This window comes from Prorops nasuta, unplaced genomic scaffold (genome assembly GCF_024137725.1).
Source record: "Prorops nasuta isolate Cenicafe-Biocafe unplaced genomic scaffold, Cenicafe_Pnas_1.2 PNAS00002, whole genome shotgun sequence".
Lineage (NCBI taxonomy): Eukaryota > Metazoa > Arthropoda > Insecta > Hymenoptera > Bethylidae > Prorops > Prorops nasuta.
The window spans coordinates 990,775-1,002,948 of record NW_027116799.1 but is presented as its reverse complement, the minus strand read 5'-3'; the positions used below and the strand labels follow the sequence as shown (position 1 = coordinate 1,002,948).

Sequence of the window (12,174 nt, the reverse complement as noted above, 5' to 3'; positions counted from 1 at the left end):
CTTTCTCTCCAGCAGCTAGTCAGCAACTAAGTATCCCCCTCCGCCACGCATGAAGGATGCGCCAACTAAAGCATTTCTCTGATAATAAATTAAATGTGGGAAAACACAGCGTTTTCGTCCGTGTAATTCCATTATCAGGAAGAAAGGAGTACTGAGCTACCGGCTACCTCCAGGATGCTTTATGTTTCTGATGGACTACTTGCAAAACATGAGAAACTTCCAGATTGCACATATTCATTTCCTGCGTGAATACGGTCAGCGTATATAGCTTAGTGTTTTATATTTAACTTGTCGATAATAAAATTATTTTGTCAATTGTTAGCAGATGCTTGATAGCTGTTTTATTACAATGTGTCATGAATATTAGTTTTCGTCGCATTTTTCATGGGAAGAAAGGAAATTGGGAAGCAAAGAGTTCACACATATAGAGTATTGCATGGCAAGTTTTCAGTAATGGATTACTAATTTTTATATAGATTCTATTAATAGCCTGTACTATTAATTTTTTCCAGATTACAAGTCTTTTAGATTTTAACACGAAGTCTGTATTTTTTTCGTGATAATTTTTTTATTACTGTAAGTTTTAATAAATACTAATACAATTTTAAAAGTTTATAAAGTTAAAACAGGCTTTCATTAGAAAATGCTAGTAGCCAAGCTGCAACAAATACGAAAGCAACCACCGTAAGGTGGCCGGGCCTATCGGGGCTTTACTAGGATACTTATGTAACGTATCACAAATATCTCGCGGCAAGTGAGAAATATCCCAAAAGCGCTCATTTTCAAGCCTTTTTAATTCTGAAAGCGCTCTTCCGTTTTAATCGACCTTCAAGGTTATTTTATTGGATAAACTTTACGAATAATTACACTCTTGAGGAAATTGGTGATATTCTTACACCCTGTATACCTACAAATAGAAACGCTCACGCGGATTTTCTAAGCTTTTACCTAGAGATAGTTATTTGGCGGTAAAATGAACGAGTTTTTCATGATTGACATAAAGTGTTGGTGTATAGTAATCATTGCATGATTGATTGGTACATTTTAAAGTTTGAAAACATGTTAAAGGAGCTACTCCTCTTACAACTAGAACCATGTGCTTTTATCAAATCAAAGTATTTCGTAGGATTGAAAAGTTCTATGTGAGAGGAATCAGTAAAATGAAATGGAATTCCCTGGTATCTATTGCGAAGAATTGAACATAAGATTCGTGAGATCAAATTGATCCTTGAATGAAGGACTTTTCTAATAAAAAATTAGTTATTGAGAATTCTTAAAATTTTTTAATTATTTGTTGGAATCTAAGCAGTAGTTATTATACGAAGGTTTTAGTTATAAACCTACAATGAAATGAGTAGATGTATCTGCAGGTATTTTAGCAATGCTTTGAAATACTTGGTAGATTGGCTCTTATATAAATATTGTATACATGTTAATGCCACTGTGTCGAATTATAAGAGCGCATTTTTAATTAATTTGTTTCAATTTTGACGCGCTATATATTAAAATCAAATTTAGGCTTAAGGTATTTTTTATAATGAGGGTAGAAAAATGGTCAAAAATAATTTATTTTGTAAACATTATACCATGTGAATATGTTGCACACCCCCTTCTTAATCGAGTATAATTCAAAAATCTCTTTGAATATTTATACTCTACTTAACCTTTAATTACTGTCATGGTGTTTCAAAACAAAAAAAAAGAAATTAAAAACAATAGGCATGTGGTTTGATAATAGCTGCAAAGATGCAATAGTTTTATTACAATGGTTTCTCCTATTGAACATTGGTATATTGTAGAATATTTTTAAAATATCCTCTATTTTGTATTAGTCAGCATAAAAATAAAGAATAAACAGTAATTTTGAAAGTATGTTATTAATTACGATAATATTTAACAGCAGCCAACATGCTTTTAGGTGAAAGTAACAAAAGGTTAATAGACGTCTTTCAGGTTTCTGCATCGGTATTCAAAGGTTAAATTTAAAGTATATTATTTCTGTGTTTAATGTGTAAATGTTAGCTCCGTACTTGCTGCGGATATCCTGCAAATACTTACTAAAAATTAAACTCTTAATATCAGGTACAGATCTGTTTACTTTACAGCTATATTGGCTGAAGGAAAAATCAAATATGACACTATCATCAAAATTGCAGTAGTATGCTTAGAATTTAACATGCACAATTGACAAGAATAATTTGCTGATTATTTCGTATCATAAACCGGAAATCTACCAGTGTCAATTAGGAAATCTAATGGAGAATTAAAATATTAATTTTGTATTTAAGCAATTTTGAATTTTGTGAGAGGACCTGTTAAGTGTAAATTAATCTTACTTTTTTTAGTAATGCACAGCAACACTAATAAACAAATGTAAAGACTCACGTCAGGACAATCGTATGCAAATAGTCTGAGCTCTCCTTCCGTGGTTGTAAGTGTTGCAGAACTTTCTTTTTCATTTGTTTGCAACTGCACAATCATAAAAAACATTTATGTATAGACTAGAAGACAAAAATAATTTTAGAGACCATTATACTAATTGCGAGTGCTATCGAGTAATGCCTATAGTTGTACCGACCAGTGTTCTAGTTAAAATATTGTTGCGTGCGTCGATCAGTTCGCGTTTATAATTATGTTTTGTCAGACCGGTAAAACTAGGCTGTTCCGCAGAGACTCGAAGCATATTTTTCTTAAGGACTGTAAGTATGTAATAAAGAAATTAAAGATTTGTACAATTAAATCTGACTGCCCTCGAGAATGACCTGTCTTGGCGAGCTAATATGTTACTACTTGTTTAACAAGGTAAATTGTAATACTTACCAGTGTGCGATGGAGAATTGATTTTTCTTCACTAAAGTCTATTTCTGATACGGATGCAATAGCATCACGAAGTTCCTTTGTGTCTTTCCAATCTTTATTTTCGCTACTAGTCTTTGGTTTGCCATGGCGGGCTCTTAATTTCTTGTATTCTTCAGGGCACAGTCTCTTCCAGAAGTAGTAAAATTGCACGCACTGTTTTATGGATTTTGAGCCTATATCGCGAGATATTGCAGAGAAATCTTTGTTGTACTTTAACAAGGCCTGGTAAAAGATGTCCATTTGATGAGATGTCCAACGATCAGATTCGTTATACACGTAATTTAGCAATGGGTGTTCCACCGGTAAGCTAGGCGTTGGCTTCATAAGGTTTAACATGGCTGCCTGCTCAATGGTAGGACGACAAAGTTAAAAAAAATAATTTTTAAACAACTTTATACATAATAAGGTATCTGCAGGTAATATTATTATCACCGATCTTTTTAAATAAAATTTCAAGCATATGAAAATAATATTATCTATAAGATGTATAAGATTAATTCATGTCAACTTTCAAACTGAATATAGATGGTAAAATAAGGTACACTAAACCCAAAAGCCGTAGTTGAAGAAGAGTATTCTAAAAAATTGTAATTATTGCAAATCTACATAACAAGCAGTATCATCGAATACTATATTTGTCAGAGAAATAAAGTGTAACTCTATAAAACAAAATAAATAGCAATATTGCTTTATCTGACCATTGTGCCAGCAGATACCTTAATCAACGATAAAAATATAAGAAAGAAAAATTTTTACATGAATATTCCCCTTGCACATGTTTAATACGTGAAGAGCGTATTCTTTGTTTCTCCCACCACCCGGCACCGCTGCACAGCATGCGAATTGCAGATACATTTCCACTGTAATTGAAAAAATGAATGAAATAACTCGTGTGAGAAGAATATCAATATTGTGAAGATATTGTCAAACGAGGAAACTTACATTCTGTCTTAGTAAGCACGTTGTTGATACCGGGGTCCCAAAGAAGATGATCGGCTTCGGAAGCGCCTTTACCCCTATCCCCGTTGCCACTTAACAGTGGTATGGTGGCTTGATATCTGTTGCCAATATTAATCCTAGGTGGAGGACCATCGTTTCCCTGAGAGTCATCTGAACTAAAGTCGGAATCGCGCTCATACTGGTGTAATCGAGCGTATAGACCTGGTCCTGATCTAGATGGATCGAGTATTGGTGGTGGTGTGTAACTGCTATCCCAATGGCGGTCGCAAGCTCTTCTCAACCTCGAGGGGTAGGAGTGGGAAGAATTGGTGTAAAGTTGGCTGCTATCCATTCGCGGTCTCTTCCTGCAGTGGCGTATAGGACTGCTAGCTGGTATGATACTTGGATTAAGAAAAACATCCTCGTCCAGCAACTCTTCCTTGATTTGTTCAATGGGTATCGGTAAATTACCGATTACCACCGCCTTCTGACGTAGACAATTGTTCTTTGCTGGCTGAGTAGTCTGAACAAGAAATTTAGTTGGATTCACGGCTTGCTGATTTATTTGATATTGAGAATTGGTCTGTACGTTTATGCTGAGATTATTAGTGGCAGGTTGGATCTCAGTTTTATGTGGCGTATGTTGATTGCTAGCAGCATTGAGATGCGTTTCTTTCTTGAAAGCAAGGGCAGGACTGAAGGATCCGGCCTGCACCAGTACGTTGGTCTTTTGTAGACCAGCTGTCTGAATTAGCTTGAATTCACCGTTGTTATCGACGACGATGCCGGCGAGGCTACCGTTTCCCAGGCCAAAATCCAAGAGGTTTTGATTAGTAATTAGCTTATAAGATTGGAACTCGAATTTTCGACGACCAGCGGCGGTAAAGTCTTTCGGAGTAGAGGACAGCAATGGGTCTTCCGAGTTTGGCATCATTTGATTTTGCAGTCCGTGATGGGGAGATGTAGGGAATGTCGAGGTGGAAAAAGTGGCCGGTCCTGGTGAGGAGACGGAGGACGGCGGCAGGGAGGACAGTGGCGACGGTGCCGGCGTTGCTGATAACGGGCTTGGCAGTGGCGAATGTGGATTTGGTGAGCTAGACCCGTACAAGTCTGCATCTGCATCAGATTCGCCGGGTAGCACTTCACTTAATGCTTCTTCAACAGCGGCTGCCGAAGACATCGTGGTCATATAAAAAGCAGCTGACAGAGGCGAGGACACTGGCCTAACATTATCCGAATCATCATGAGGACTTAACAATGGCATGCTTCCGGTTAAAAGACCCTCTTGACTAGCTGGTGGCGTTGGATAGGTGAAGCTCGGACTGTCGTGTCTTGTCAGTGGTGATGGTAATGGCGATTGTGCAGGGAGGGTGTGCGGACTCTCCGTGTATTGCGTTCCATATGTACCAAATTCTGCTAACGAATCTGGCAGAGGTGCGTTCACTAAAGCCTGCAGATCAGGATTCACGGTATGCTGAGACGAAAATCTTTCTTGCAGTGTAATATCTGGCAACTGATCGGATGTTTGCTCTTGTAACAGGCTAGCCGTCTGAAACTAAAATAAATCAGGCTGTAGAAAATAACTAGAGTAGTGGAAAACTATATAAGCATGCTTTTCGTATATACTTTCTATAATATTTACAGTAGCTAACTATTAAAACAAATTTTTTCTTACTCGATCCCCTACGAGCCACTAAGCTATATTTTTCTCGTAAGAGTTACCAGTCGACACATAGTGTTTTGTCTAGTGTTTTGGATACGTACTATTAATTAAAGCTTTTAATCGCAAACCTGATAGATTTTACAGTGCAATATTATAATTATTATTTTCTAATTATTTTTTCCATGTAACATAAAATTTCAATTTGACAGAAGAAAATTATATTTTTAAATTTTATCAACATGCATCTCGTTACTAGTGTAATCTGCTCTTTCTAAAAATTTGGAGAGAGAGAAACAGACAGATAGATATAGGGTGGGGGGGAGGCTTCATACTTGAATGGAATCTAATTGGCTTGCATGAAGAAGTACACTATCAGGTACGGCTGTAACTTGCTGAAATACTTCGTCTTGTAGGCTGGGACTGAAATAACCGGCGTCTTCGGAATAACCCGACATCGTAAAGTTTTCGGTAATAGTAGATTGAGCTTGGGGTTGACAGTTTGGCTGTTGTTGATTCGCTGTAGTCGTTTGCATCGACGTCTGGTAAGACAGATGCGTCCTTTGCCCAGGATCTGACGTTGTTCTTTTTACAGCCATCTTCGTCGTACCCTGCAATAAGAATATTATTATTAAAATATCATATATTTTCCAACTTTCAACTTTCAACCCTTTACATTCTGTCGCGAAGGTTACATGTAAGCTTGAGAAATAAATCAACAGAGTTGAAGAGTTTTTCTCAACGACTCTTGCATGCAAGTGACACGGGGTATCTTCTTTCGAATAATTTAGAACACGTGAATATTCATCTAATTGTTCGATTTTGTCGAATAGAATAAAAATTAACTCAACGCACCCTAGCAAACATTTTATTATTAGCTCTCGTATAAGAAAATCCGTAATGATTGAGAAGCTTCTTACAGCTTAATCGTTGTTCTACCTATTCTTGTGCATATACTATTATAATATATTTTCGTCCTCCGAGAGGCATCCAGCCAATCAAGCTAGCTATCTAAAATGTCCGAGAAAATGCTAATTTTTAAAGCTTTGTAATCAGGTTACCACACTAGCAATTTTTATAGGATCTGAAGGGCGATCTGAGGAGAAATTGATGAATTACCTTGAGAATCATGTCAGCCAATGCCTGTGCTTGAGCTTGAGTCTGTGCTTCTTGCAGTTGTTTTTGTACAGTGGCATGTCCAGCAACAGTAACATTTGGTTGACGAAAGTGCTCGCTGTCGGAGAGCCGTCGTAGCTTTTCGTTAACTGCCAAAGGTGGAGGTGCTGGAACTGCAAAGTTCGTTTTGCTAATGATTTGTGGGGGTCCATCGGCTTGCGTAGTAAGCCCAGTGTTATTTGTTCGACTTTGTGAATTCATATTTGCATCTGCTGCTGTAAAAATAAATGTTAAATGTCTTCGTTAAAAGTTACAATAAAAATATTAAATAAAAATGTCTTCTCTTATAGTAATTTCAATTGATTATTTTTTGTTCTTAATTAATCCTTATTACTTCTTAAACGCGCGTGCGGTATTAATATAACTGACATAAATATTTCCCATTTCCTACTCCAATCGTAATTTTTGACGGTTACATTAAAAATCTAAGTCCAAGTTTAGTCATTCTTAAGAGTAGTCGTAATAAATTAGAACTCCGAATTTGTGACGATTAAATATAAATAAGAAAATCAATTCTAGTTTTCTTTTAAGAGTCTAGGATTGGAAAAAGTTTTAAATATCCTACAATATTAAAACTTACCAGATGTTCTCTTTTGAATAATTTTTTCTTCTATAAGGGCTCGAACACTGACAGAAGCAGTTTGTAAGGGTGGACCAGTCACCTCTTTTTTCTCACTTTTCTTATTTTCTGCATCCTGCAAGAAATAATTACAGAATATATTTTTTCTATGTTGTTAATTAATGATTATATTCTGTTTCTAATAATATATTTATGATTCACAATTATTCATATGTGAAACACGATTATAAATTTCAAGATATTAATTCGTATGCACGTTAGCCACCTGAATTTCGAATGATATATCTATAGTGCCCAATAGAACCTGCGTGTACACGAATCAACTTACCATTGTCATATGGATACAAGTCCCTCTTGTATTTTTTTGTGATTATTATATATAAATGTACATGTAAATATAGTGATATCAATATATTTTACAAGCGCTTAAGGAAGTCAACAATTTAGAGAATTACACGTGCGACTCAAAGTGGTATCACGTCATTCAAATTGTAATCAGAGATTAGAGGTCTCTATAGGGGTAAATTGACGTAGGGCAAAGTGGGGATAGATAAATAGGGCGGAGTAAGAGGACTCGTTTAATAAAAGGGAGGGAGAGAATAACGATGATATCTAATGTGAGGTAGAGAACCGCTAATTATTGAGCGTGGTTAATTGAGGTGCTGTTCGATTATCTTATTATGGTTCCTCTAATAGAAGCGCCACATCGTTATGCTGTGTGGTGGGTTATGACTGACTACTGCATGATATTTAACGCAAAAGCTTGATTTGGGTCATTCTGAGGAGAAGCGTTCAAACGGGCCTGGCCCAAGAATAATTGTCTACGAGAAATTCTCATATTACTGCAGCCTCAAAATTAGCCCTTATGATTCGTGATTATACTTTAAACTTTATATTCTATCTACCATTTGTTAAATTCAAAATTATCTTTTAATTTCATACATTAAGACACAAAGTGGAAAACAAATCCGGCACAATCTATTGATTTAATATTAATACTTTTTAGGTAAAAAAAATTATGCAATAAGGAAATATAGAATCCATATCAAAATATATTTTCTTTCTAATGATTGAGATTATCATCCAATCTTCTATTACTTTTGCAGGTAGAGTTTAATGGTTAAGATAAGTGTCTAACATGCATCTATGAATATAAACACACATCTCACTAGAAACTTTGACTTTGACACGGGATGGCATTCATGATGAATATTGATTTGTACTGTTATTGCATAGAATTGGTTACAGTACATCCACTAGTTTCACTTATCAATTTGATTCGTGTCAATTGCAGCTTCGTTCAAACCACGAACATCGGGCATCGTTATAACAATTAGTGTATGGCCTTACTTTACAGATCCTATATGTTTCATTTTATTTCATATTGATCTATGTGTTTGCATTTGTGGCAAAAATACATCAAACGTAAATAATTTAATATATTTTCCTATAACTCTTACAATCATGCAAGAACATGAAACATTTCTTTATCGTAGCAACAATGACAGAAGGGAGGCTCGAATCGTGGTAAGATATAGACCTGGTGTAGAGCAGAGAGGAGAAGGTTTGGTGTGGGCGAAGAGCAGATAAAGAGAGAATGGCGGAAAATGACGAGGAAAAGAACGGAGAAAACTCGGGTGATCGTAGAGGGTGAGGATGACGTTGAAACCCCCTAGCGTAACCAGTCAGATTCAATCTGCATAATGGAGAATGTTCAAGACAAAGTTTGCACAAGGCTTCGAGAGCGTTTCTTCGATGGGCGCGGATTGGTTCGAGAATTGGTAGAGGCGAAAGAGCTTGTTAATGGATTCATTTGGATCCGATCATCGCTCCCTATCTTTCTTTCCATCTTCACCCGCTTATCGTGTCCACTAAATCTACCTTCCTCTCCCTTTCTTCCCCTTTACCATCCTTCCATTATTATCATTTTTCTTTTTCTACTTCATCTAACCGATTTGCTTTACGAATATATATATATATATATATATATATATATATAATTCTCTTCCATAATGTTCATTAGTCTTTCTTTTTCGATTTACTCACGTAGAAGCGCATTTTGCAGGAGAAATGTTAATACAACTGTACGTAATCACTATGCGGATAAGACGAAGCATCATTTTAGGTGAAAAAGAAAAATGCGACTCAGGTACATATTACTATATGCACCAAAGATTTGCCTTTGGTATTCAAAGAGAAGAAAATGTAGTGAAGTAATTTACTCGTGATTCAATTGGTTCGTGCAAGATGTACTTTCGTAGTTGTGGCCTTTTTTATGATAGCTTCGTCCGATCGGAGATGAGAAGGAAAGAAACTTTTAGCAAACGGACTGGTCTTTCAGCACTTTTGTATAAACTACGCTGCTCTCTCGCTAAGAAATTTTTAATCAGCACTGAATAGAGGACAGGACGACCTAGGAATAAGCGGGATGAGAACTGTGTTTGCAGAGGCTGCAGACTCGGCTGGGAATTACAGTCCTAAAAGAAAAGAAAATTTCAAGAAAGGCTAGAGCCAGGTGCCAAGAAATCGCTAATCTGTCTATTTCTATCACTTTCGCTAACTGTATCTATATAAAAGTTTTAATATTCGGAATTAATTCTAATCAAGTGCATAGATTAACCGCCACTGTCTATACATTTTTCGTCTCTTATTCTAAAACACATTGAATAAAAGTTGAACTAAAAATGCGGTCCATCATTTTGTTAGAGGAAAATCTATATAACGAACCTTTTTGAAGTAGCCTCCGTGAAGTCTCATGTGTCCATTAAGGGCTGGTATGTTTTTGAATTTACGATGACATAAATTACACTCGACTGGTTTTGGTTCAGTTTGCGACTTATTTAGTGCTGTGACATTTGTAGAAGAGGACGAATTTCCTGGCGATGAGCTTCCTTTACAAGTATTTCCACTTCCAGGTGAATTTGCTTGTTGATGCTGTTGTTGCTGGGCCTGCTGTTGTTGTACTTGCTGCTGCTGTTGCTGCAAGAATCGATCATATCATTAAATTTAATCATTTTTAACCGTAGAGTAAGAAAATTGACAAAATGTTGAAAAATATATTGTTCCTGCCTTCGTTACAAAAGATTGTTTTTGTCATTATTTTGTATGGGTTAAATATAACATTATTGAGCGTCTGAAAAAACTTCCGTATCCATGGGGCAGAGTCGTGAGTAAATATGAGTAAGTATAGTCTAGATATATAGAATGTGTAGAAGACAAGGTGGAATTAAATTGAAAAAATAAAGGTGATTGTCAAAATAGGTAGATGTTATCAAAGAAATGGTGAAGGGAGGATGAGAAAGTTACGAGGGGGAAAGGAGGGGGAGGGAGGAGCGGGGTGAGAAAATTTGGTACCAGGAAGAATTGGAGGAACTAAGAGAGAAGGACATCTGGTGGCTGGGGAAAGGAATAGAAGAGGAGGTATCGATAAAGTAGCTGAGAATGCATTAAAAAGGGAGGATGAAAAATAAACCAAAAAGCTATACAAAGGTGGTTTAATGAACAAAAAGAGATGAGGAAATTATGCTATGTAGAGTTGCTGAATAAATTAAAGGATGAGAAGAGAAGGAGTGGAGGAAGGGGTATGGAGAGGAAGGTAAGGAGGAGGAGGATTTTAAAAATAGCACGAAAACAGAAAGAAAATCAAAGAGGACAAAGGTGACGAGGGAAAAGGAACAGCTGGAAGAAATGCTGAAATAAAAAGATAAGGCATGATGAAGGACATTGGAAAGGAAATTAGGAGTAATGGAAGAGATCTGAATGATGTAAGGGAGGATTTGAAAAAAAATTTTTAGTAATTTTAAAAGCAAGCTGGAGAAAGAAAGAAGACCTAATGGAGGAAGACCATGTGGCATTAAAAAAGAAAGATGTATTCGTGAAAAATCAGCCTCTCAAATATAAGTTTGAAACAAAACGACCACCAACAAGCCATAATTCCAAGGGCTTATGCGACAGAGCGATGACGGCGATTGATTATTTCCTTTGTGTCTCATGCATTCATAATAGTTTAATTAAAATAATGACTATCCTCTCGCGCGTGTCATCATTAAAAACATTTATTTTAGAAGAAATGTTCTTAAAGCTTATGTCCAATTGCCTCTCCCAGTCTTTATGTGCTTAGATTCAATTAAAACTGATGAAAGTTGTGAATAAAATCACGTGGTTTAAGGAAGAATCGATATAAAGCATATTAAATATTCCAGGGAAAACGGTATGCGTATAAATTGTGTACAGAAATCAACAATAAGTTTTTGTTTATTGCATTATATGATATTAAAGATATTATAGGTGCTTTTCATTGAATTCGTATAATTATTCAATGAAAGTAGCTATGCGATAAATTTGATGGTGTAAAAGAGCGATTTTGAATGCGGTAATAGCTTTCAATTATTCAGCCAGCATTTCGATTTTCTGTCCATAGTGTGTTCTACCGAGGTAGTGGCTGTTTTTCCCTATTCCCCTTCTGCCTACCACCCAATCACCTATTTTTTGTTCATCAAATGCGTAAACCAGTCGATCGATGGTAATCGGGACTCGTTTGTAGCGCGTCAGGATCCTCTCGGTCAGGCTCGAGTGAGTTTAATTTAAAACTCAATACGCGGAAAGTCATGCCGATTAAATCGGTTTAATTTGCGTGCGCGCTTCACGATTATCCGATCTCCTTCATCCTCCCCCTTTACATTATAACGCTGCTTTTCAATACTCCAAGTGACATTGTCAAATCGATACCATTTACTGTATCAGCTTATACTGCAGTATATCAGAAAAATCCAAAGACAAAAGAATTATTAAAGATATATATAATCAGCCTGTATGAGTCTTTGTCCAAACATTATTGATTAAAAATGAAAGTAACCAAAATTACACTATACAATTCATCGTATGCATTGCAGTAATTAATAAGATCTGAAGAAATAGAAAGAGACACAAATACGCGAAATAAAATTAAAGAATGATGAGG

General features: G+C 36.1%; 1 protein-coding gene across 3 annotated transcripts in view; it reads right to left on the bottom strand.

Moving 5' to 3' along the window:
* The window catches only part of LOC136782397 (zinc finger protein 541-like), a 166,726-nt gene that overhangs the window by 8,455 nt on the left and 146,097 nt on the right, over positions 1-12,174 (bottom strand). For all 3 annotated transcript variants that reach the window (XM_066741821.1, XM_066741831.1, XM_066741836.1), the window contains 8 exons: positions 9,942-10,193; positions 7,215-7,329; positions 6,578-6,849; positions 5,794-6,069; positions 3,802-5,353; positions 3,616-3,719; positions 2,821-3,201; positions 2,386-2,469 (listed from right to left, as the gene is read on the bottom strand). In XM_066741821.1, coding sequence (XP_066597918.1) covers positions 2,386-2,469; positions 2,821-3,201; positions 3,616-3,719; positions 3,802-5,353; positions 5,794-6,069; positions 6,578-6,849; positions 7,215-7,329; positions 9,942-10,193 — 3,036 coding nt within the window. The remainder of the gene's footprint in view (positions 1-2,385; positions 2,470-2,820; positions 3,202-3,615; positions 3,720-3,801; positions 5,354-5,793; positions 6,070-6,577; positions 6,850-7,214; positions 7,330-9,941; positions 10,194-12,174) is intronic.